This window comes from Acanthisitta chloris, unplaced genomic scaffold (genome assembly GCF_000695815.1).
Source record: "Acanthisitta chloris isolate BGI_N310 unplaced genomic scaffold, ASM69581v1 scaffold13005, whole genome shotgun sequence".
NCBI classification, from domain to species: Eukaryota; Metazoa; Chordata; class Aves; order Passeriformes; family Acanthisittidae; genus Acanthisitta; species Acanthisitta chloris.
Window position 1 is genome coordinate 47 of NW_008673232.1, and position 26,766 is coordinate 26,812.

At 38.9% G+C, this 26,766-nt stretch overlaps 1 protein-coding gene across 1 annotated transcript; it reads left to right on the forward strand.

The window, feature by feature from the left end:
* The first annotated feature begins 339 nt into the window (after positions 1-339).
* On the forward strand, positions 340-25,018 carry LOC103802395 (kinesin-like protein KIF20A). Its single transcript, XM_009074863.1, has 18 exons — positions 340-411; positions 1,613-1,687; positions 4,777-4,896; positions 5,746-5,884; positions 5,984-6,168; positions 10,423-10,524; positions 11,032-11,215; positions 11,299-11,410; positions 13,017-13,088; positions 15,087-15,233; positions 15,857-16,022; positions 17,744-17,914; positions 18,542-18,681; positions 19,845-20,010; positions 21,559-21,676; positions 21,759-21,826; positions 23,408-23,527; positions 24,743-25,018. Exons 1-18 carry the CDS (start codon positions 340-342, stop codon positions 25,016-25,018), a joined length of 2,433 nt encoding a protein of 810 aa, XP_009073111.1.
* The last annotated feature ends 1,748 nt before the right edge of the window (positions 25,019-26,766 follow it).

The following is a 26,766-nucleotide window of genomic DNA, read 5'->3' on the forward strand; positions in this document are numbered from 1 at the left end:
TGGTCTGGAGGAGTGGGGATGGTTGAGGAGTCCCAGGGGCGTGGGGAGTGCTGAGCCTTTCAGGAGTGAGGGGGTAGCGCCAGGTGGCTGAGCGGAGCGCCTAGCCGAGGGTGCTGATGTGCTTTGCCTTGTGGTTTTCCTAGTATAACCTGTCAGTAGATTTTCTTAAAGTTCCTTCATAGTCCCAAACTTTGGATGATCTTATCTTCTTAATAAGTGCTTGTTTATGTGCAAGCTGCCCTCATCCTTTGCTTCTCTCCACATATATTTTTGCCTGCTCTCTGAGAATATGATGCACTTATCTATTTTTTTTCCTTACAAGTTCCTTCAGACAGAACAATGGAAGATAAGGGGGGAAACTATGTTTCTGGAGAAGTAACTGATGTGTTGGAATCAGTTTCATTTCTGAATGTGGAGGGTAGACCTTCACCCTTGGAATCAACACTATTGCCTATTGCAGAGGAACAGCAGGTGTGGATTGGTTTTATAAATTGTCTGCTGGTGATGCTGGTCTTTTCTTTTTGAGCTTTAAGTCTGACAGATACTTCTTTGGTAAGAACTGCTGTGCTCCTCTGCCCCTGAAATGTGTCTGTCCTGTTTTCTTATTGCTTACACAGAGATCAGAACCGGTACCAAATGCAGATGGTCAATGCTGTGATAAAACACTAAGCTTTTGAGAAAGAAGTAAAGCGCTTCAGTAATTACACTTTGAATGTAGTGAGACTCTACTGTTCCATTTAGTAAGCTAAAAAAGGGTATGGATCCTTGTTGAAAGCCTGTTAGGTGCTTGGAAACAAAAACCTATGATGTGTTGCATTTCAGCAGAAGATAGTATAGTCATCTCTGCTTTTTTAGAGTGGCAGGTGTCCTAATTGACTTCCCTCAGGTGACTTAATTTTGTATGATTACTGGCATGCTGGTCATGGGAGGGCTTTAGAGAACTCCAGTAAATCCCTCTGCTGAATGAGAAGTTACTGAAGTAAAGACTTTGAAGCCTAGTAAGAAAGGAAGGAATGCTGGGATCATTCTAAAAACCATCCTGCTATTACTGCTTTATCTGGGTAGGGAGACCTTTGTATAATGGCCAGGGGATGGAAAAGTCCACTTTAGCAACTGAGAACAGGTTCATGGTTGTTACTGTGAGGGAAGCTGAGGGGCTGGTGCCTGGGTGGTGGGAAGGAAGCAGTCTCTTGAGGCTAAGAATGGGTCAATCTGTTAATTGAACGTGCTCCCTACAAAGTGAAAGTGCAGTACTATGTAGCAGCTGTAACAAAGTGCAGCTTGTATCAGTACAGAGGGAGACCAGAAGGTGGAAGCAGTGCAGTTTGTGGCTCTGGTACTGTGCTCTTTGAAAATCAAAATACTGGTTTAGACATGAAAGAACACTAAGGGAGGGTAGAGAGGGGGCACACAAAAAATGGGGTTACTTAAGTACAGTAGGAGGTAAAGAATCAAATGAAAGCCTAGTCTGAACTTCTCAAGGAAGGAAAAAGTAAGGCAATGAAATAGAAAATACTGCATCAAATACATATGCTGATGTGATTTGGGGGTGTTCTGTCTAAAAAGTGGCAATTATAACTGTTTTGTGTCTTTTTTTTTTTTTAATGAATAGGTTTATCAGCCTTTGAGAGTTTTCTTGAGAGTGAGACCCTTTTCTACAGCAGATCTCGAAAGCCATGAATCTCAGGTTAGTCGTAGAATTAGGAATTATGCTTTTCTTCTCCCCGAAGAGCATGTAGCATTGTAAGGTGTAAGTTTCATTTACAAAGGCCTTGTAGTGCTTCCAAATCGAATTAGTGGACACTTGGATAAATGTGATTATTTTTTCAACCACAGTTTTTACTAGTTTGTGTGGTACAGACGTGCACCTGTAGCTCTGCGAAATTCCACTGGGTATGTTATTTAAAAATTGGTGTCGCTCTTCACTCTGTACAGTGCTCAAGAAACAGGAGTTTCATGGAAGAGATTATGCAATTCTAGGAGCAATTTGGGTCTCTGACCCTCTAATTTCTTTGCAATGCTTCAGTATTCTACTACATCATCCTGGTGCCTTGCTGCTCAAACTGTCAAATTCTTCTATAACCTCTACCATTTATGCTGTCAGGTTCAGATGCTTCAGTGCTTTACACATATGTGCACACACAAACAGGCAAAAAAACTTCCCTTCACCCTCACTGTGGACACTAGTGCAAAGAATTCATCCAGATATCTTTGGAGGACAAAGTCTCTGAAGTGTATCTCTCAGCCCTTGTGGTTGCTGGTCCTCACGGGGTCTCTGCTAGGCCTCTTGTTCCTGACCTGTTTGAAGAAGGATTTAATAGTAGTTCTGATTTACTTCTTGCGATTAGCTTTATAAAAATATATTCTTGCATTTGTTCTACCAGAGTTGGAATTTTTGTATTGTTTTTGCTTGTATTACTTTGTTTTCCCTGTCAACTTCCATTTGCCTTTCCTTGGGCGGTAGTACGTACCGCCACAGTGCTTCCAGTTTGGTAAATTCTGCAGTCTGACCTGGCTGTAAAGGTAAATTGATTTACAAACCCAAATTGTTTTACGAGTTGTTTATCTCATTCCTCTTTGGAGCGAGACATTTCTGACCTCCTGACCATTAGAGAAACTACGTGTTCTGAAAAGCAGGGATGAAAAACGTTAGCATTGAAGTTCATACTAGATTTTTTTTTATAGCTACTCATGTGGTTCATGCTGCAATAGTTCGAATTCCAACATATTAGTTGTATAACCTATTTGCATGGGATGGAAGCTTTTTTTTCAGCCTCCAAAAACAGAATGACTGAAAGATCTTCAACATCTTCTATGTTTTCTACTTTTGTTACTATCACCTGAATCCAGGAGGAAAATGCTTGATAACAAATGGAAAAAACACCCACAAAGCCATCAAACAACCCCTCCTTACTATCTTTAAATCAATCAGATAAATTTAATTGGTTTTTTTTAAAATTTCTTTTCCTCCATGCTTAATTTTCAGGAAAGCATCTTTGTTCCAAATATGTAGCAGGAAAAGAAAAAGTTAGAACCCAAGACCTATTTCTTATCTCTGTAGACTGATGCTTTAAACAGGCAATTAGTAGGTTAACTGATCCATTGTTGCTTATAGAGATAATGATTTATGGCAGTAAAGCTTTAAAGGGCTGGATGAAATTCTGTACTCTCGATACAATTGCCAGTGACTCTCCAGAGTCACCTGTGGGAGAGCAGGAAGTTGTGTTTTTTGGATATGAAGGATGTGTACAGTGCCAGACATGGTCCAGCTCCTGCCAGCTTGCCTGCAGGGTGAGCTGGGGGAGACAAATAGAGCGATGTGCTACCAGCTGGCTTCCATCTCTGCAGGTCTGGCTACTTCAAGGCCATTCATTAGCTTCTATGAGGCAGCTGATGGCACATATTGCAGATATTGGATTGTTCTGTAGCTCTCTAGGGTTTAGTTCATCCAACCTGCATTTCTGTTCCTGATGGTGTGGAAGGAATGTTAAAGACTATATGGATTTTGAGCCTGGCACAGTGAGCAAGTGATTGGTCTAAATTCAGGAAGCAGCTTCTTAGAGCTTCACAGGATCACAGAATATCTTGAGTTGGAAGGGACCCCCAAGAATCATCAAAGTCCAACTCCTGGCCCTGCGCAGGACATCCTCAAGAATCACACTATGTTCCTGGCAGTGTTGTCCAAATACTTCTCAAACTCTGTCAGGCTTGGAACTGTGACCATTTCCCTGGGGAGCTTGTTCCAGTGCCCAACCACCCTCTGGGAGAAGAACCTTTTTCTATATCTAACCTAAACCTCCCCAACACAGCTTTGTGCCCTTCCCTCAAGTCCTGTCACAGGTCACCAGAGAGAAGAGATCGGTGCTTGCCCTTCCACTTCCCCTCATGAGGGAGTTGTGGAATGCTGTGAGGTCTCTACCAGTTAATTACTAGTACAGAGCTTCTATACCAGTTAATAAACAGACTTGTTAACTGAGACTCCTAGGAAGAGCAGCACCTCCTATGTACATGCCTACACATGGGTTATTAGTCTTACCAGCTCTGAGCAGTCTCTGAATAGAAATGCCAGATTTAGTTACAATCCATCCTTGCAGCTGGTGCATCGTTAAGCTATACTGGTAGTTTGGTTTGTATTTTTGGTAGCCAGTCTAGTGTAAAATAAAATTTCCTGTGACACTGCATTCTATATTAAATTAGTGAGTGAGTGCTGGGGAATTGTATTTTACCTTTTCTTAATTGAGAAATAGCAATCAAATTACTTGAAACTAATTCAGTTTCCTTCATTACTGGTAACACTATCAATCGAAGGATAATGCTTCAAACTTATTTTATTAATGCTGATCATAGTCTGTTTCACACTGAAAATTATCAAAGTGGAAAACCAGTAGATTTCTATGTTGTTCTGTTTTCATAGCTAGGGTTGTGCAAGTTGCAATCACAAAGTATCAGCGTTTAGAAAGTGTTTCCAAAAAAACCCTAAGTTGCTGGAAGGAATGCTAGAAAAACCTTTTACCTCTTGGAAAACTCTAGAGGATTGCCTTCACTTTGTACACACTCTGGCTTTCAGGGGAAGTGGATATCTCTGTAGTTATGTACCTCAAGGTGATAGGTGTAAATTTTACAACTCTTTGTAGCTCCGGTAAATAGGTGGACACATTAGGTTTTTTTGTTTTTATTTTGGCATGTTTGGGCTTTCTTTTTTTGTTGCTATTCAGATAGCTTTCATCCTGAATAATTTTGTGTGGTGTTTTAGTTTACCTTGTCCTGTTTTTTAAGGGTTGCATAACCATTGAAGATGCCCAAACAGTAATTCTTAATGCACCCAAAGAGTCTTCTGCAATGAAAAACAGCGAAAGAGGGATTGGCCATGCTGTGCACAAGTTTACCTTTTCTCAGGTAGGCAAACTTGTTTCAAATTTTTAGTTTGGGTTTGGTTTTTTTTTACTAATGAAGGCTGAATTTTGTACTATATCATGCAATATGATTTTTCTTCTTTTAATTACATGTGGTAGTACTTGCCTTAAAAAGAGACAGCTTATTAATTACTGTTAAGCTGTCAAGAAAGCTTTATTACAATGGAGGTACCTATTAACAGAGACAAGGAAGCTTCCTTGGCAGATCTATGGTTATCTTTGATTAGATGCTATGGAAGTTTCTTTTAGGCACAAACTTACTGTGGTTCTGCTGTTCCTGCAGATGCTCTCTTCTGGGAAGTGTTGCAGGAAATCTTATGTTTGTAAGGACTTATGTAAGCATGTATTTGGGAACTTAATTTTGAAAGAATAACAGCCTAATTGCTTAAACCTTCTGCACTGAAAGTAATTTCTTAACTGATACCTACTGCAAGAAATTCTGTTCTTACAGTATCAAAAGATAAACAGCTCCAGGGACTGAGTCATTTAGAGCATTGTAATGCTGATTTTTCTCATCAGTTGTGGGTGACTGGTGTGGAGTGAGGAGAGAGTTGTACATTACCCGCAGAGTATCCACTGAACAGTGTGCTCAGGAGCATTCTCAGCAGTCTATTTTGGGAGTAGGAAAATATTCAAAAACGAGTGTAAGCCTGAGTGCCTCTCAAAATGAAGCAGGCATCCTGTGAGAACCCAACAGTAAATGTTCTAAGCTGATACCTCCTACCCAGCTTGCTCTGAAAAACTGTTAATCAGTGCTTAATATTTTGATATATTGAACTTATTTCTGCCATTTATCACTCTTTTTTTTTTTCCTTACTTCCCCTTCTCCAAGGTCTTTGGACCAGAAACTACTCAGACTGATTTTTTCGAAGGCTCAATGAAAGAAATAGTAAGAGCATATGTTAATGGAGAGAATGGACTGGTGTTTACTTATGGGGTTACAAATGCAGGCAAGACCTTCACTATCCAAGGTATAACATATATGCCGAAAAAGCATGTGTGAAATCCAAGTCAAAATCCCATGAGAAGCTTACATGAGTGTCTACATTTAATGTTTTGTTATTTTTAAGGTACTTCAAAAGATCTTGGTATCTTACCTCGTTCACTTGATGTGATTTTTAACCACATAAGGGGAAGACATTACCTGAAGATGAACTTTAAACCATATTTGAGCAACGATGTTAAGAAACTAGAAGATGCACAAGTTAAACAGGAAGAAGCCATAAAAACTGCTATTCTTGCATCACTAAAAGAGGTCAGTGACCATATATATTGTTGTTACTGAATGAAACTTCTTAAACCCTTCCTGGCTAAGAGACTGGCTTTAAAATCTCTATTCCACTGTTGATTCTTTAGATTTATCTAAATCTGCAGTATGGATAGTTGGTGAACTTTGAAATAATAAGACAACTGGCTGTTTTGGGAGCTCAGGGTAAACTGGAAGAACTTTCTGCAGCACACAGTTCAAACAAAAAAAAATTGCAAAGTCAAGGCCTCAGTTTCTATACAAAAAAGTAGTCCCCTCTGTAGGAGAGCAGTTTTGGCACAGTGGTGCCACTAGCCCTTGAAAAGTCTCTGAGAGCTGAACTATCTCAAACGTGCTTCTTGTGAAGCGAATTTTCTTTTAGGTCAGGTTCCCAGGATGGATCTGTGTGCAGTCATTCAAATGCCACTACTAGCTCAGGAGAGATGATGGCAATGTCTTAGCAGGGGCAGTGAAGAGGCAAGAGAGTTCCCCACTGGTGGAAGACACTCTTAAGGCAGATAAAAAAGTTTATAGACCTGTGACTTTTTTTTTGTTGTTTTTGTAACTTCATAAAGAAACTTTCTGGGACAGCAGATGAAGTGAGACACCACTAAATGAACATCCTAAAAGGATTCCATCCTGCTTTAGAGGATAGTATGTGTCTTTAACTCTGGGCTCTGAAGATTGTAGGTAGAATAGAGGAGTCTTTGCTGTGGAAGCCTCCTATTCTTATTAGCTAGTTGTAGTGGGTTGACCTTGGTTAGACACCAGGTGCCCACCAAACCTCTTTACCACTCCTTCCTAGCTGGACAGGGGAGAGAAAATAAGGTGGAAAACAACTTGTAGGTTGAGATAAGGCAGTTTACTAAAGCAATAGTTTGCATGTGTTAAAGCAAAGGGCAAGAAAAAAACCCCAGTTTTATTCTCTACTTCCCATCAGCAAGTGAAGTCTGGTCTCTTCCTGGGAAACAGGGCTTCAGCACCTGTAGTGGTTGCTCTGGATGACAATAACAAATGACACTCCCTTCCCTCCTCCTTTTTCAGCTTTTATATCTGAGCTGATGTCATATGGTATGGAATATCCTTTTGGTCAGTTTGGGTCAGCTGGCCTAATTGTGTCCCCTCCCAGGATCTTGCCCACCCCTAGTGTACTGATGGGGGGGCAGAATGTTGTAGAGACATTGCTGATGTTGTGCCTGCACTGCTCAGCAGTGGCAAAAACCACTGGTGTGTTCTCAGCACCTTTCTAGCTATCAATGCAAAGCACAGCACTGTGAGTGCTGCTATGGTGAAAATGACCTCCCTCTTAGCTAGACCGAATACACTAGTCATTTCTCTTTCCAGTGTAAGAAACCTATCTCACCAGAAAAAGGACATCCTTGTGTGCCTGGCTATTCTATACTTTGAAGTCCAATTGCAACTTGTAGCAAGATGTCTGACTTGTTTCCTTTTGTCCAGAACATATTTAATGTGAACTGCATTTAATCCCAGAATAAAGTGGGCTCAGCTGATTATCATTCAAAGCAGCTCTGAATGAATTCTTGGAAGTACAGAAGTAATGTTTGACTGAGTTTTCTTTCTTTTTTCCTGTGGTTGTTTATACTAACATTGTTAAAGTATTCCAGTTAACCCTGAAAGAATATCCTTCTATGAATCAAATTCATATGTAAAGGTCTACTCTAACTTCTGTTGCTTAATTTAAACGCTGCAAAGCAAAACTTTGTTTAGTCTGAGTCTGGTTAAATCTTGAGGAAAAATCTAAAAGTTGCTAAAGAGTGCATATTTATTTTGAAAGTGTCTGTATGAGTATGTGCATGTGCAGGGGATTGGGGTCTTAAAGAAAAATTGAGATGGTCAGTAGGATAGTAGACAAAACTTTATGGAAACTACAGCCTTGGAAAAAGGAACAAGCAGGAGCTCAAGGTCTGGAACAGGAGGTCAAATGTCTTACTTTGAAGATAACTCTATACAAATATTCCTTTCTGTTAAATCACAGTTTGACTTACAGCTTAGTTACAGTAGGTGGTCTAGATGCTGATGTGCTGCAGTGGAAAGCAAGCAGTGCTCTACCATCAGGAAGGAAAGATAAAAATACCTCAGAAAACTATTACATGACAAGACCTTCTTTGCATGTTACAATGCTTCCATGGTGATAGCTCAGCGACCCCCAGCACTGAAGCTGTGCTTCTTGATAGCTTGTGGATGAATAGCATCACTGTTTGGATGCTCACTCAAGCTCGTAATCTGAGAGCAGGTACACTTTGGTGGACTTGGTTTTGGTTTACGTGGATTTCTGTAGGCTCTTTTCCCAGGCTCAGCTTACATATCATGCAGAAAGAGCTTGCTGTTCCTTTCGTTCTCTCAGTTGTAACTGCTCTGAGTTACTGCAGTGCCCTTATACTTGGTGTTCTACTGTTGGTGTTCTGTATACAGTACTGCTGCAAAAACTCTTGCACACCCTCTTTCCTTTCCTCTCCTGGTTTTATTTATGGGAGTAAATACTGGTTTTTACTAGATTAAAAGGTGCTTTATTTGCATTCCTATTCCCACCTGTCCTTGTATCTGATATTAAATGTCAGCTTCTGTTGTTGGCAAACAATCTCAGCTTCTGTTCCCACTTGTTTTCAGGCAGTCATCCTCATGCCCTTTCCTGTATTTGCTCTTATGGTTTGAAGAACAGTATAGCAACATAGGTAATTCACACAGTCTTGTCACAATACCTTTACAAGAGCTTATCACATGCACAAGTGCTATGGTACTGGGTCTTCTACATTCCATTACATTTTTGACATGCAGAGATGTGGTACCATACATGTCAGCCTCATACCCAGCTCTAGAGTTCTGCTTGTGCTTCACAAGCAATGAATAGTATCTGTGCTGTGCTTGTACTTCTAACTGCTCAAGACACATAAGTTAATAGGCGATGCAGTCTTTGCAAAATGGTCACATGTATGATTTTTTTTTTTTGGTAATTTATTTTATGCTATGTATCTTTAAAATGGTAGATCTGAAAGTATGGCTTCATACTTTCCTGTTTGTAAAATTTCTGGTTTGAATATACCAAGTGGGTAACAGCAGCAGCAGTAGTCAATGCATAATAAACTTAGCATTGTATTTGAATAGCCAGAACGTTAAGGTTTCCTTCTCTGAATCTGTTCTCTTCTACTGTGGGATGACCTGTCAGGAATGGGGTCTGGCAAATCAGGGTGAATGATTCTTTTCCTAACAAAAATCTATATGGGGTTACAAAATATAGGGAGGGAGGTAGTATGTAAGGAAAGATGTTGGAATCTCTAAATAGTGGGAGTTGTTTCTTTGATATACTAGTTTTGCCAGAGGTATGTTGAAGCCTGTGCTTTGATGAATCTCGGCAGGTTTAAAATAATTTTATTGGTGTAAAGAAATGTAGCAAATGCGTATACTTAAAGAAACTATGCTGTTCTCAATACAGGATTTTTAATGGCCTTTTAATTCAGTCTGAATTAAACCAACTGTTGGTTTGTCAGATCTTTAAAGCCTTTATGAAGTTATCATTCCACACTTAAAGTTAAGTTTGACTCATGCTCTCACAGATGTGGCACAAGCTTTGTGGTTTTTCAAAAGCGATTTGCAACAAGCAAGCAAATAAAAAATCTCTGCTGCTTTGGTCTGTCCACTGCCCACTTCTACTACCCTGAAGGAAACTTACTTCTCCAGTTCTTTTGTTTCTCAGAATTACTGTTCAGATGTGTCCAGTAGTTCAGAAAAGCATTCTGGGCTGGTGTGTAGAGAATCTTGTTTCTCCCAGGACTGTGAAGTTAAGTCTATGTTAGTAGCAATTGGCCATCAAAACAGGCTGCTGGGAGTAGCAGTGAGCAATAATTCTTGTGAAAAAAAAGAGCATTTTTATAGTTCAGTGTTGTTAAAAACATTTCACCTGCTGCCAGAGTAAGGGTGGTCTAACACTTAGTACTACTTCAGTATTTAAAACTCTAATACTGGAATTACTGTTATTTTTAAACTTTAAACTATGCTATTCTCTTAGTCTGTTCATATGAATATAATGGTTTCTTATTTTCTCAAGGAGATAGAGAGCATCTCAAATCCTACAACAAATGTCTGTTAAAAACATTTCACCTGCTGCCAGAGTAAGGGTGGTCTAACACTTAGTACTACTTCAGTATTTAAAACTCTAATACTGGAATTACTGTTATTTTTAAACTTTAAACTATGCTATTCTCTTAGTCTGTTCATATGAATATAATGGTTTCTTATTTTCTCAAGGAGATAGAGAGCATCTCAAATCCTACAACAAATGTCTGTGTTATGAAGTCAGAGTCTTCCAACTGTGCTTCAAACAATCATCCCTCTAATTCACCAGGTAAAGTGGAAAACTTTTGGAGGGGGGGAGTCATAGAAATTTAGAAATATAAGTGGGTAACTATTGATGGATTGAAAAAAAACCTCTATATTATACTACAAAGTAAATATATATAGTTTTTAACCAACTCTTCATGTTTCAACTCTAGAGAAAAGTAACAATGTAAAGGTATTTTGATAGTTTTGCTCCTTTTGAGGGGAAGAGGGAGACTTAGTTCTGCAAAGTTCTGCAAAGATAATACCTAAACTGCTGGAAGCCTGTGGTAAAGTGGGGGCAATAGCTTAGAACTGGGGCATATTCTGGTTACAGAGAACTGCTGCGTAGTTTGAACATTCTTTGGCAAAGTCAAAGTTAGGCAGTACTGTGTATCTAGTTGTACAACACAGACGTATCAAAGCCTCCTACTTTTAGAAGGTTCTTTAGATCCTTTTAGAAGATTCTCTATACTGAATTAAAATCTGTAATTGAGTTGTTTGGTTGTTGATCTCTTTATCTGTTTTGGGTTTGCAGAGACGGACTTTGTTCCACTTGACATTTATAGGACTACTGTGCACCAAAGAACACAAGCATCTGTGTGGATTTCCTTTTGTGAAATTTATAATGAATATGTTTATGACCTACTAAGTGTATCAAAAACTCAAAAGCGCAGAGTTTTAAGAATTTGTGAGGATCAAGGAGGAAATTCTTATATTAAAGGTAATAATACTGTTTCTAACAGCCTAGGAAGTTTCACAAAATTTCTCTGATCAGAACTGTATGTAAAGGTCCTCTTTTCACAGATTTGAAGTGGATTAATGTTCAGAGCACTGAAGAGGCCTGCAAAATACTGAAAATAGGAAACAAGAACCGAAGCTTTGCTTGTACTAGAATGAATGAGCAATCGAGTAGAAGGTTTGTTCCTCTAATTATAATCATACTCTGTCCCTCTTCTTTTAAGGGAAAGGAAGGAATCTCTAGAATACATGTGAAATGAATCACTCTTCAATAATAGTTTAATATTTTCCTTGATTATTCTGCTTTTGTTGTGAAGTTCTTTCTGAAAGAACTGGAGAGACTATGACTTTAATAATAGCTGGACTGGGGCTGCTATTCATGTCTTCAGACAACCAAAAAGATCAAGTCATATTCTTTTTGAGTGTCACCAGGGCTATATGTCTTGACAAGTGCTAGCAGTGCTGAGTGAGAATGGCTGGGTGAGGACGTTGAAGAAAAAGCTGGATAATTCTTCATTACTGGTAGTATAATTCTTGGAAACTTGGAGCCTGTCAGTAGGGGATATTGGAAGGAGCAAGTGGTGTGCTGTCTTGCAGTGCTGTTAGATTATCGAGATGCTTTTAGATCACTGTGTTCAAGCAAACTTGGTCTCAAGAGTAAACTTCTAGCTTTCCCCAGCTCTGGAGACAGATCAGGGAGAATCTGGCTTTTGATGGAGCTGGAGGAAATAGAGAAGGTGGTATAATAACTGTTGAAAAAGCCAGCTTTCCTAATTTTAATGCCCTTTTGATAATTTGTCATTGTAAGTGTGGAAGGGCCATGTTTTATTTTTAACTAATATAATCACAGTGGAACTAAGCCTGTTTTGGTTTTTTTCTCTACAAAGCAAGAGTTTTGCTGGTGGGTTTTTTGCATTTGCTCCCCCCCCCGTGTTTGTTTCCCTGCCCTTGATTTCCCTCCCCTCCCCTGGTTTCCCCTCTATTTCCCCCCTCTATTTCCTTCTCCCTGTATTTTTCCCCCTCCCTGTATTTACTTTTTTTTTTTCCTCCTGAAAAATTTTATTTTAGAAGTTTCACTATCAAATTGTGAGTTGCTGCTGAGGAGTAAAGCACTGCTTTACGTATGTACCTGAGAAATTTTTTGTCTTTGTTTCCTGACTCAGTGGATAATCTGACACCAGGGCACTTTTGGGTCTGGGATTTTTCTCTGGTTTCAGACCACATAGCATAGCCTTTCTAGCCTGATATCTAAACCAGAGTAACTGGATTTTCAAGTGCTACAAATTCAACCTTTCTCAAACAGTTGTTTCAAAACTGAACAAATGACTGTGCATATCAAAGAGGTCAAAATTACAGCACTCTTGAACCTTAATTTATTCCCTTACCCCCATCAGTTATTACTAAGTCAGTTCTTCAGGTTTACTGAGTTTAGGTGCTGCCTTAAGTTTTTATACTAAGTATACTATGCATACCTGAGTACTCATCTTCAGATCCCTAGGCTTAAGTGAATTGGCTTGTTTTTATTCCAAGACAACTTGTAGGTTCCATGTGATATTTTTCTCTTTCCTGTATGGAAAGAAACAGAAAGTCACAAAATCCAGCTTTTATTGCTGCTTTTTGCTGCTGAATGAATGCATTGCAAAGGTAAGTAATGTAAATTAGTAGACTAGCTCTTGTTCTTTCTTCTGCACTGATCTTTCTGTAGCATACAGACTTTACTTTACTTCAGTGACTGCTTGATTTTCATAACTGTGGTTATTAAAAAGGACTTCTTTCCATTCCAGTCACAGTATATTTTCAATCAGGCTACTAAAGCTAACTGATGAGCCTCAGCCACGTGTTCTTGGAGTTACAGAGTAAGTGAATGCTTCACATGATTACCAGAATGTAAATATTTTGAAAAAGTTGATAAAGTTTAGGCGCACTAAGCTGGTGAACTTTTTCTTAATTAAAAAATTCTGAGAGATGAGAAGGAAATCAGAGCTCCACTGACCACATAAAACAGACTGGAAGCCTGACAGGGACAGGCATAGAAGTTTTCCCATCTATTAAGGTTTGGCTGGAGGAACCTGTTAAAACTGTGCCAGTAATAATACATAAATTGAAGGAAATATATATATGCTTTCTTATGTAATGGGGAGGTGGTGACAGAGTAGTACTATACAACACCTCACTAGTGTTCTGGTAAGCAGAATTCAAATAGCTAGCTGATAAAAGCTGATCTCTAAAGCTGGAGTGCAGCAGTTAGAGCTGAAGACCCAGAGTGCTAGCTATGCTGGTGTATCTTTCTACTTTGGGACCAGATTAGAGTTTATGGATTAAACATTTGCAACAACATATTTGATGTGCTCCTAGAATGCAAATTCAAGTGTTTAGTCTCAAAAGAATGCAGGCAACATGCTCTGAGGCTGCTCCATGGCACGATCAACAGTAAGTGGGAATCATCAAATGATTTGCTTAAAAAATGTTCTCCTAATCTAAAAAGCTAATGTAGGTGCACCCTGCGAGAGCAGTGGGAAGTCTTTAGACTTAGGTCACTTCCCCTAAATCACAAAGACTTAATCTTCTGGCTTGAAGCCATTTTGATAGGGTTTTTGGGGGGTGGTTTGGTTTATTTTTTTAAATTTTGATTATTTGTCCATTTAGCTTGATATGGAAAAATGAGGACAGATAGTAAAGTAATGTTTTAGTTCAGTCATAGCTCCTACTGATTTCTCTCTTGTGTCTGCTGAGCAGATATGGTAATAAATAGACCTCACTGTGAGATAACACCTTCAAATGTCAGATGTTATAGTGAAAAATACTCTTAAGAAAAGATAACTTGAGGAAATCACTGTATCTCTATTTTTTGCTCTTCCCTGTCTTAGTGTATTCCCCTGTCAAAGCTTGCAGCAGCTGTTAGGTGAATGGCAGAGTTTGTACATTGCTTAAGGAAGAAAAAAGCTTTTCATCTTGTACTGAAGAGGATCAAGAACATAAAGTTATAGCCTCTCACACAGTTGTAATATGTGCCTTAACAATATGTACAGTACTTAGTTGAGCTGTGTGAAAGGCTATTGTCTTACAAATGTGTTATTTTATTGGAATAATGTATGTATAAGTGAACACTGGTTCAGTCTCATAAGTCATACAACTTACAGAGCTTCCTTATTTCAAGGGCTTTCTTAATGTAATGTAAAAGTTATGAAATTCCATGGTTATCCAGGATAATTTTCCCTTTTCACCTATTGTGCCATGAGAGACAATTCAGTGACCTGAGTTTAGTAGCACAGAATCGCTGTAGCCAAGCAAAGATCTCCAAGGTGAGCTGGGAAGGATTTCTGGTCTATTGTTTGCAATAGAGGACAAATGGTTCTGTATGCAAAACAGGCAGACTGTAGTGCATTGAAGCCCACAGCTATCCTGCAATCCTCTCAGCAGTGAGCTAGTGAAGGTGACTGTCAAAGTGCCTCACCACGCAAAACTGTTGCAGAAATCCATCTGCTCTTGCCCAGAAGTACTTACTATAGGATTGCAACAAAATTTGGGTTTCCAAATTGAATTCCTTATGTAAGAATACCCACAACATTTTAGATGAATGCTACAAGCAGACTACTTTGAACAAGATTGCTGCTCTTAAGATAATCTACTCAGCACATTCAAAGACCTTTATATACATTGGGAAGATAGGTTAATGTTGCTATTCTGAATTGCCTAGTGCCTTCTGGGAAAAAACTCAACATTGAAGTACAACTTACTCTGTGATCACTCATTTGCAATTCAGACATACTGAGAAATAAGAAGATGTGATGTTTTATTTTCATGCTGTTTAGAAACAAGTTCATATGTGTGTTCTGGCTAACTCTTCCATGCAGGTTGTCTTTCTGTGACCTGGCTGGATCAGAGAGGTGTAATAAAACACATGTCTTTGGAGATAGACTAAAAGAAGCAGGAAATATTAATAATTCTCTTCATATCCTTGGAAAATGCATTGCAGCATTGCAACAAAATCAAAATCCAAAGTAAGTGACAAGCTGTAAACAAAATGCCAAGTTTCAGGTTGAAACCCTAAGTATCCCTTTATGTTTCTGCAAGCAGTTTGCACTGTCAGAGAAAAATGGAAATCTACAGAATCTTGTAAGCCTTCTTTATTGCAAATGTCACTGGGGTACCTGAAAAGAACATTATTTCTCCAAATCTGTTGTTTGTGGAGGACAAAAAAAAAGGCAATTTGCAGTGAACTAGCAAGGTTCTTTTAGTGTGTGTATGAGCAGTACATTTTGTGTACAGAGCTCCAGTTTTGTCCTCTTCCCTTTCACCTTCAAATTATACAGGTAGATTTATCAGTCAGCTGACAGATATGCTGTACTTAGCTTTTGGCCTGTTCCCCTGTCTGCTTGTAACACTAGGGAACTGTGATGTAGACACTGTACTACTTTTAAATAGTTCATTTTGTCAAAGAGCTTATGAGATCCAGGACAGACCTTGCTCTGTGATGTGAAATAGCTTATGCTTAAATATGAGCATCCTACTGGATCTCTTTCCTGAAAGAGAGGAACAGAATTAAGGTAAGCTTACAGTATCCCACAGGTTTACGATTTTTACTTTGTTTCACAATTTCATTATCTTTTTTTTTCTCCATGAGGATGAAGCCAAGCTATATTCCATTCAGAGAGAGCAAATTGACTCGTCTGTTTCAGCCATTTTTTTGTGGGAAAGGCAAAGCTTGTATGATTGTAAACATCAATCAGCATGCTTCTACGTATGATGAAACACTACATGTAATGAAATTTTCAGCTATAGCCAGACAGGTAAGAGGGCATCTACTTTTTCTGCTGTTCTGCATTGTTGGGTTTTTTGTTACTATTGATTTGTGAGGTGATCAGGTTGTATGGATTTGAATGTGATTTGGACTTCTGATGCATCATATTAATTCTGCATGTGGCTTCCCTCTAAAAGGCTTCTAGTAGTCTTGCCCATCCTCAAACCTATTGGTGCTAAGAAGTTAAGATAACTCTAGCTGTCTGTCTGTTCAGGTCTACACTGCTGATGTTCTGTGTATAAAGTGGTCAGGACACTTTCAGATGTGACTGATTGTACAATATATCTGTTGCACATGATGACGGTTGTTCACAACTTCTTAGACAGCTGGTGGTAGTAAAAGGTGAAGCCTCTTTCTTATTTTGTAGTCTAAACAAGATATTTTGCACTTGCATTGCTTCTATTTGGCTAAGTTCAAGTAATTTATAACAAAGCGGCTTGGCGAGCTCTTCTTCCAGACTCCTTGGCTCCCTTGGATGAATCCCACCTGACCCCATAGACTTGAATGTGCCTAAGTGCCATAGCAGGTTGCTGATCATTCCCCCTTTGATTATAGGGGCTTCATTCTGCTCCCTGTCTCTGCCTTCCAGCTCAGAGGGCTGGGTACCCTGAGGACAGACAGGTTGTACTGTTAAAGACTGAGGCAAAGAAGGCATCAAGTACCTCAGTCTTTTCCTCATCCTTTGTCACTATGTTTCTGTCTGCATCCAATAAAGGATGGAGATTATCCTTAGCCCTCATTTTATTGCTGATTTGTAAAAACATTTTTTGTGTGTCTTTCATGGCGGTAACCAGATTAAATTCTCATTGGGCTTTGGCCTTTCAATTTAGTTTTTTTTCCTGCATAACCTCATGACATCCTTGTAGTCCTCTTGAGCTACCTGCCCATTTTTTTTTTTCCCTCCCTGAATTTCAGCCAAAACCTTCTCTTCAGCCAAGCTAGTCTTTTCCTCCACTGGCTGATCTTTTGGCATGTGGGGACAGCTATCTAACATGCTTTTTCTGCTAGCTCTATTTTTAAGTCTCCTATTAAATTCATGTCTTGGGGTTGATGTTTGCCTTAACCTCATTCAGGGTCCCTGAAAGCTTCTGCTTCCAAGGAGTGGGATGGTGAGCTAGGCTGTATTTCATTGCAGAAATAGTAATTTTCAAGTTCGGAGCCATGGCTCAGTTCTGACATGTTCCAAGTCTGTAATAGCACATCTAATACTGTGTCAGGGAGGAAGATTTTTCTAATTCTCTTCAGATGCAACTTTCATTATAAATGTGCACTGTAGAGACAAACTTCTCTGATATGTTGCCCTATGACATAAGTTCTTCATCTTTATGTAACTAGCATGAATTGCTGAATCCTGGTCATGGTATTTCAGGAAGGAGCAAATGTTTTAGGGATTTTCTGCTTTTCATTAACTTTGCAGGAAACTACACTAAACCCCTTATATTTTAGGGACAGAGAAACCACCTTTCTAGGAAGCATGCTAAGTTTGCTAGATAATCTTTCCATTTTCACTTTTTTAGAGTACTGAAGTCTTATATTCATATTTATTTTTTTCCCTCCTAAAAGGCACGTAAAATTTTATTAATGTTCTTGTAATCACTAAATATTATATAAATACAACAATGCATTCATGCCACTTCTTCCTGGTATTCTGATATCTGCAAGAGTGATGGCATCGACAAATCATTGATAAATCGTCTCTGGATTTTCCAGGTTGTCCAGACAATCCTACCCAAAAATTGTGGTTATTTTTCCTCCAAGCTAGCTGGAGGTGATGGCAAACTGATCATGCACTTTGATGCTAACACATCTACAGATGACTTTCCTGACACTGCTGAAACTTCTGCAGAAGAGGAAGTGGATATCACCATTCTGAGTCATGAGGTAGATACATGTCTACTTAAAAACTGTACCCAAGAAAGCAACTGTTACTAGTTCTGATATTATAATCTTTTAGCATAAGAGTTGTGCTGGAAGCTGCATCAAATGGGAAGTTTAAGCTTCTGCTCAGAGTCAGACAGACCTAGACTTAGTGGCCTAGTTCAGTGTAGCTGTGGAAGGATGACTGTGGCTTTCTAGTTAGCTCAAGTGCTAAATTTGGAATTCAACCAATTGCTCAATGAGAAGGGTAAAGAAGCAGTATGTGTGTTTAAAATAACATTATTGAGTTGCTTGAGCTCTTTTAGGAACAGCAGAAAAAGATGCAGCACAAACAAAGCTATACAATCTAATATCAATAAACTGTAAAATTAAGTAGGCCTTATTAGCACTTAAATGCCAAAACAGTAGTGCAGTTTTTTGATAGCAGAAACCATCAAGATGGACAAAGGTTGTCCTTGCAGTAGAAATTCATGTTTGAAACTATTTAATCTTTGGTGCAGCCCCCCTGGAAACACAGGCTTATAAAAATGCCCTCTGTGGATGGCTGCCCTCTGTGAATGTTTTGTTTGACAGGCATATCAATATGTGTTTCTGGCTTGTTTTCTGAACTGAAATGTGTTAAATATATAGGACCTCTTGAAAACTACAGAGCAGCTAAAGGAGAGGCTAGTTGCAGAAAGGCAAAGTAAGCTGCTTCTGGAGGTGAAGATACGTAAAGAGATGGCAGAAGCAATGTTTCGACAGCTTCTGGAAACAGAGGAAGCCTGGAGGCAAGTCCTGTTGCAGTCTTCTTTGAGGCTGAAAGGATTCTGTATATATAAACACATACCTATATATGTATATGCATGACATGCATACTCATATAATTTAGAGAAGTTAGGGCTGGACAGCTTCAAAACCTCTGATGGAAAGGGAAGAAAGAACGTTAAACTTGTACAGATTGGCCTTTTCCCATGTACAATGAAAAAGTAATGCCACTTTCTGTTGAACTCGTGTTTAATTTGTAATTACTGGGACTTGTCCTGACTTGTCATGACTTTTTAGCAGACTTGGAAGATTGACAGGTACCCTACTGAGGTCTGTGATTGTTCCAAAACATACACTTGGTCATGTTATTATGCATGCATGTGCTTAAGGCAGTTTGAATTGTATCTCTTTTGAGCTCTTCTGCATGACTTAGGAACCATTTTTAGTTTACTATCTTAAAAATTGCTGTGACTGCCTGCACTGATGTTACTAATTTGGGGATCTTTTTTGAAAGTGTGTCCAGATTGTTCAAGCTGAATTCACTTCCTCTTAACTCTTGTCTTCTTGAAATCAGTTTCCTGCTCTTTGAATTGTTAACAGAGGCTAACAACAAGTTGCCAACTGAGCACACTATGGTTTAACACCTGCACTGACTTTAAAATTGTTTGGTTGCCTTTGGCCAAACACATGAAACAGAGCTGATGCATTTTCTCTGAGGTGATGTTCTGTGTCACTGATGGGGCATGTTTTTAAATTGTGACAGGAGTAATGTGTAATAGATTGAAATAATAAGGCAAAATTAATTTGGCATTTATCTTTAATGGAAAAAAAACCCAAACCTGAAGTGAAAGCTCCTCCCTGGAAACAGGCTTCAAATATCAGATCTAATTGGGTGTAGTCATTTCTATTGCTACATGTTGGTGGGGTTTTTTTTTTTAACTTTTTTGACAGACATTACGTGTGTGTTCTTCTATAGCAGTTTTTTGGTACATGCCAAGCAGAAGTTATGCTTTAGTGCAAGTCTGTAGTATCACTGAGATTAAAAAGGAGAAAAGTACTTCTTGGTCTCTCAACTTCACTATTTATTATTTGATGAGTAATTTTGATATTTTCAGTTTAATATATGTAGTCAAATTTAATAGCTGGAATGCTAACAAATGAAATAAAACTAATGTGTTGTCCTCAGCAACCGCTTGGAAGATATGAAAGACAGCTATGAAGAAAAACTGGAGAGCAAATTTGAAATGTATAAAGAGGCCATTAAGAAACATGCATATATGTGTGCAATGGAACAAATTGAAGACCATTATGTTCCCATAGAAGAATTTCTGGCTGAGCAAGAGAAGGTTGAGGTATGACTTCACTGCCACTAAAAAATATGTGCTAGCCTCTTAACTGTAAATTTTGCCTTTCCTTACAAAATAAGTCTGGAATTCTAAATGTAACACAACAGTAAAAATGACTATCAGTTCAGCCTCGCTGTTCTGGTGCCAGTGCTAACCACAAGAATAGAGTTGTCTTCTGTCTAACACTGCTTGGAATGCATACCTAAACGTCCTGATCTTTAAGGGCACAGCTCAATTAAATCCAAGTCATCTTTACTTCTGTAGTGCAACGATTGGAACAGCTAGATGAATGGTGTGAACAGCAGTCTGGCTGGGGAGCTACTTTGATTATAATGGATCTTTGCTCTGAAGGCCTAGAAGGGGGGGGGGATTGTGGGATAAGAAACTGATGTGAAATCAAACTTTATGCTGGAAGGAACTGAATCTCCTGAATTGTACTTCTACCTAGAACCGCTCAGAGTTGGCATCATAAAGTTGCTATTCCCTTTGCAACTGAGCCATGTTAGCTGTGTGCAACTCAGTCTTGTAACCTCTGTGTAGAAGGTTAAGTGTATCCAGGCAGCAGATGAGCCCTGTGGGCCTTGCTTTTTTTCCTGAAGGTCTGTAGTGGAAGAATAGAACAACTGTGGTGTGCACCAGAGGTGCTTTTTCACTGCGCTTTCCTGTCCTGGCACCGATAAGACATTGCACTCCATGGGCAGGCAGGTTCCTTTCAAGAAATGAGAAGTGGGTTTCTGTTGTAGATTGCGATACATAAATGTTTCTGCTTTTACAGATCTCTCTTCAGGTGCTGACAAGGAACACTGTATTATGTAATGGCCTCTGTTTTTCCAGCTCCTTTCCACTTGTCTCTTTTCCCCACTTAGACTCTGGTTTTATCTGGTTTAATCCCAGTTATACACCTTGTTGGGGTGGAGCTTTAGCAGAGCTGCCTGTATTCATAGCTGCTTTTTACACCAGTCAAAAGGGAAGATTCAAAGAAGAAATTTGATTTTGTTAGCAGGTCAGATATGAAACTGGTGAAATTTCTAAGATGTAAGAAGTCTTAGTTGACAAAGGAGAGCACAATGTGAAATCTGAGTCAGCAGCTTCAGAGACCAGAATGAGATGAATAACTTTTGATTGTGACACTTGTTTGAGATACCATCCTAGAAATCTGATAGGTACCAAAAAAGATTAAAATCTAGTTCTATGAAGTAGGTTCTTCCTTATTCAGCAAGCTAACTAGCAACAGTGTTTAACACAGATGCACTCAAGTTTCCTTTCTGCCATATGGTTACTTTTAATAGTTTGAAAATCTTCAGACCAGAAAAGTTGACTCCTGTGTAAAAGTTGACTCCTGTGTAAAGTAACTTCCTCCTAGAAGGTCTTGTGATCTGTTATTCCTTATTGTGATTTCCTAACCATAACCATCACACCTTCCACCTGTGAAATGATTTTAAAGTGGCATATGCATGTGCGGTGTAAATGAAGCATGTGCAGTAGTGCATCAGATCAAGCAGAAATGTAGACAAGTTCTACCTTGTACCTTTTTTTTTTTTTTTTTTTTTTTAGGATAGAGAGCGGAAAATATTGCAATTGGAAAGCCAACTTGATGAACAGTCGAGGAGGCTGTTGGCACTGGGAAGTCTAAATCCACATATCCCAGCTACTGGAAGTAACATGGAACTAGGTAGGAATCTAATCTGGATATTCAAAGTTCAATTAACTTTTGATAATGGGTATAAACAAGCAAACCTTTATTTTGTCTATAGATCTTACAGACAGGAGAATGAAGAGAACCAATGAAGGATTGCAGAAACAATGTGAAGAGAAAGAAGAGGTATCTCTTTCTTGCTTAATATTTAACAAATCTGGGCATAATGGGCATAAATTCTGTCATGATCCAATGCTTAAAAGATCTGCATTGTAGACAAAAGCATGAAGATTCCTGCAAATGGGCATCAAGTTTACAAAAATGGCTGTTGCCCAATTGTGGATGACTTTTGCCAGAGATTGGCTGTGTTCTGGCTTTAGTCTACATCTGCTACTGTAACAGCTCATGGTGAACGTGGTGTGAGTTGGCAGGAAGGAAGTATGTGGCCTTGTGTTGGAATTTATTGCAAATGTTCCTGCCATGGCCTCAGTGCTTTCCTTCCTGAAATGCTGCCTGCTCCTGCACAGGGGAGCAGTTACAGAGTCTGCTAAGAGTTTCGATCTAGAGTCAAAATAGTGCTTTAAACTAATACTTTCTTGTAAGTGGTGTACTCTGCTGTGCCCTTAAACTTTAGTAAAGGGTAATGTCTCTCTTCTTCAAACAAGATCCCTGTATTCTGAATAGCATGTAGAGGCAGGAACTATGAGCTTCAGGCTGGGTTATGGAAAACAAATATTAATTTTTTTTAGATACAGACTAAAAATGCATATCTAAAGTGAACTTCTTGTAATACTACAGTTAGTTTCCCGTGTTTGAAGAAGATGGGGAGGAGGGAAGAGGCAAGCCTTGCTCCTTTCACTAAAACCAAATAGGAGTAAGATTTGGAGAAAATGTTCCAGCTGGTTCTAATAAACCATGTAAACAGAAAGTGAACTTAAATCCCTTTCTATTGAGAGAGTGTACTCCAAAAGCAACTTTTTCCTTATCGAGTTTAATGTCTCATGTTATGGCCCTGGCATTTTTCCATTCCTGTTCTTGAGAGCTTTACATCATTTGCCTGTCATTTTCAAGTCTGGCTTTTATGCTTGATATAGGTATACAGTTATTGATTGTTTTGTGTGACTAGAAAGTGTTTCAAACACTTTCTAGCCACACAAAACAATTTGAAGTGAGAACAGTTTGAAACAGTTGGTTCTGTCAATGCCCTTCTGCTGCTTTGTCTCACAGATCAGTGCATCTCTGAGTAATTAGTCACTTCTTTCTTCCCATTGAGCCATTAAACATGGGCAAAGGGTTTGTATTTTTGTAGCAATTTAGATATTTTCCTTCCAACCTTGTAGAAGTAATGATATAGCACTAAATTTGCTGGTTCAGAGTTTCTTTTGCCTCTCATGACTTAATCCATTAACATTCTCCTCAGAACGGTGAGGTCTTCTGTGGTGACTGTGCTCCAATTCTTTATATGAATAGTGTTAATGAGACAAAAGTGTTTTTTTTAATTACCCTTATTGAAATGGAGCAGGCTGTTGCAGAAGTAGCTTAGCCTGTGCTGCTGTTCTTTTATAGGTCTGTGTAAATCTAGTAGCTTCAGCCTTTGAACGCTCCAGCTGTATTTTCCCACTTGAAATGATGGGTTGGGACATAGGAGGTTGGGCGAAGCAGACTTCATCTTCATTGTTTTGATCTTGCAGTTTGCACTGTTCTAGTCATAAACAAAGTTAATGTAAAACATGTCTTAACTTCAGCACGCATGTGCTTTCTTTTCAGCTTATAAAATCTCTGAAGCTTAAAATACAGAAATTAAATGAAACCCTGATAGAAGCTAATGAAGGCTACAGAAAAATGTCAGAAGAAAACAGTCAGCTGAAGCACACAATCATGCTCAAGGTTGGTCAACAATTTAAAAACAACTTTATTGTGGATTATATCTCTAGTTGTACTGGATGTTTCTGCATCTTTATACATGTAAAATCACTGTTCAGATTAACAATTTGTTTTGATGTTAGCACTTATGTCTCTAACTTCCTGAATTCTGAGTTTGGAGCCCTTGTGTTTCACTCCTTGACTGTGAATCTTGTAAGACAAGACTCATTTTTCAGTTTAAGCAATAGACTCAGTCTATAGGCTAGTTCTGTGCTGACAAATCTTGCTCATCTAAAGATGCCACGAACTATCGTCAAGCAAAGAAAATAGTCCTTAGAACTCTGGTCATGAAGCTTGTTGCCAAGGCAAGCAAGGTGTCAGTGCACAAACGTTGGTGTGACAAGGCCTGAGGGTCTATAGCTTCAAAGCTATACTGACAGTCCTGTCAGTGGTGCCCAAGCTGGATAAGAGATATGGCAGGTGAAGTGTTTAATACTGAAATAGGAGGCTTTCCTTCGAAAGCAGGCACTTCCTAAAGTTGCCAGCATCTGACCTCAACTAGATTCCTAAACAAAAAAATGAAATTTTCAAACTCTTGACACTGTGCATCTATACCTCACTGGTAATCTGCAAATGAAGTAAGGCAGGTATTAAGACCTCTTAGTGATGAACGTTTGAACATTAAAACATCCTGTGAACATCAAATTACTTTCTGCATGCTTTTTAGTCTAAGTCAGAGACTGAAAATTCTTTGTCTTCAATTTTGTTTCTTAATTGGTTCTAAGACATAGGAAGGTGACTTGTTGTTAACCACAGAGATTAGAGAGCATACTGAACACTGTATGCTGCCCACTCAAAGCATTTGTTCAGTCCTGGTTAGCAGACTTATGACTACACAAGTTTTGATTTGACCAGTTTGCTTTCAGAAATTGCAAGTTAAGACAGGGCAGCCACCTTTATTTGGTTCCTAGAACATCAGTTCCTTGCATAGTGTGGTTAAGTGTTTTAGCATCAGCTTCTTAGACTCTGTGTTTAGCTAGATTGAATGGCCTTGTAGTGTGCTGGTTTTTTAATCACCTTTATGTAATTTAGGGCAGATGAGTACTGAATAGCCATTTGGCACAGTAATGACAAGGGTGCTTAGTGAAAGGGTATATAGTAAAATAATCTAAACCAGTAAATTAAGTACATGAGAGACCTTAGAGTGTTCACATACCTAACACAGCCTTATTCTCATAGGATCAAGAAATGACTGGTCTTCAGAACTGGGCTAAACGTGTTCTTGAGCTTGAAGAAACAGTGTCTTCCCTGCAAAGAGAACTTGACAAACGGAAAAAGCATTTCTCTGTAGAGGAGTCAAAACAACAGAAACCCAGGAGAGGTTTGCTGGCTAATCTGAAATCCACAGTAGCAGCCACTGCTAGTACTCCTCTTGGGAAAGGCTGGGGGAAGCATGAAGAGGCTTCACCCTATTCAAAAAGGCAAGTACTGTTGCCTCACAAAGCAAAAGAATAACATTTGGTGAATCAAAGTGTGCAATTACTGGACTTCTTTATCAGTCTTAAACTGTTGGTAGCTCTTTCTCACTCTTAGATGCCACCTTCACTGTCATGTTAACTGACAGAAAAAGATTTAATACAAAACTTTTAAAATTAAATCTGGTTTGAATTTAGAGCTAAGTAAGTTCAGGTCTAAACTTGTGCTCTTACTGTTGATAAGGGGATGTAATTTGAGAAAAATACATATTTTAATTCTTGAGGAACTACTATCATGGTCTTCTCTACTGATAAATGTGTGATTCCTGCAGTGTGGGATGTCCCTCATCTGCTGCTTGTTCTGTTTTTAAGTTATTGGATTTCATTATTGATTCCTAGAAATCAGGTGGCATTAAAGCTTAATCTCAAGGGAGTTGAAATAGCTTGGTTCTTCAGTTGGCATTCCAGCTTTGACTGGGAGGCTGCCTTTGTGAGACCAAACTGCTAAAAGAGGCAATAAGATGAGACCTTATCTGCCTCCTTGCTATTTTTCAGCTAACTTGGGTTTGTAAAGAGACTTGTTTTAATATAATTTGAATATGCATTACGCTTTGAAAAATCTATAATAAAATTTTCCCTTGCTAAATTAAGGTCTGACTGTTCATTTTATAAATCAGTGAAATCAAGACAAGGAAAGATCATAGTGATTGATACAGGATGATCTTAAGTTGAAAGAATCATAGCTCTGATTATATTACTTAGCTTTATCTCATAACTTAAGGATGGAAGACTGGAGCAAGACAAAATTTGAAATAGATTATTTTAGAGCCATTTCAGTCAGTGAGGGTGAGGTTTTTTTCTAACTACTGTAAAAGTGCCATGCCTGTAAGTGCTGGAGGTTTGCTGTAGAATCCATAATTAAGTTGGATTTATTTGTCCCTGTAATGGTTTTTCTCATAGTGGAAGGGCACCAAGTTCAGAGCAAGGATTTCACCCTCCCTGGGGAGACGCTAGGTGGTGCAGCCTCCTTGTGTGACACTGAGGACAGCCCTTCTCTGATGTGACTCTTCTTGCCAGGACGTTAAGAGTTTAAGGTTGGGGCTGTGCAGATACTGGGATCAGTAATCACTCTGACGTCTCTTTAACCAGGCTTCAGCCACTGCTTTTCTCATGTTCTGAATTGTTTCTGTTAAATACAAGGTTATCTGGCTCCAGCAGCTCTAAATGCCTATAATCTCTGCAAGGTAAATTTCTAAAATATTATTTTACTCCCACACAAACTATTCCAGCTATTAAAAAACATTTTGGTGTATTTATGAGACCCTGAGTGGCAATCCCTTGAATGGGGAAGCTGTTACGTACAAATTGCTTTAGGAACAGCAATATTGAAACAAGTTTAAAAAAATATCATCAGAACAGGCTACTACTGGAAACTTTCCATAATGCCATTTCAAACTGTCTAATGCTACACCTTGGCGTTCTGTCACTTGTGTCTTAGAGTGGATGTTAGCAAGTTTGTGTAACACAAACTAGAACCTCTTACTCCCTGAGCAATAGCTCTATGTTCCCTCCTACTTCCCAGAGCTCTTTGGCTGGCTACAGGAAATGAATTGAAAGACAAAGTTACATTGTCTTAAGCTTTATTTTTCCCCCTCTTAAATGAAAATGAAGCCTGTAGTGAACTGACCAGAACTTACTTAACTGCAATAGTTTCCAAAGAGTTGCTAAAGGACCGTGCTGCTATTACCTTAAAGGCTTTTGAGAAGCTGTTTTAAAGGACAGCAGAGG

Excerpts from the sequence above, each read along its gene's own strand:
- LOC103802395 (XM_009074863.1), top strand. The coding sequence starts at position 340 with ATGGAAGATAAGGGGGGAAACTATGTTTCTGGAGAAGTAACTGATGTG. Across the intron at positions 11,216-11,298 it reads AGGAAATTCTTATATTAAAG|ATTTGAAGTGGATTAATGTT; the intron begins GTAATAATACTG and ends CTCTTTTCACAG. Across the intron at positions 15,234-15,856 it reads CAACAAAATCAAAATCCAAA|GATGAAGCCAAGCTATATTC; the intron begins GTAAGTGACAAG and ends TTTCTCCATGAG.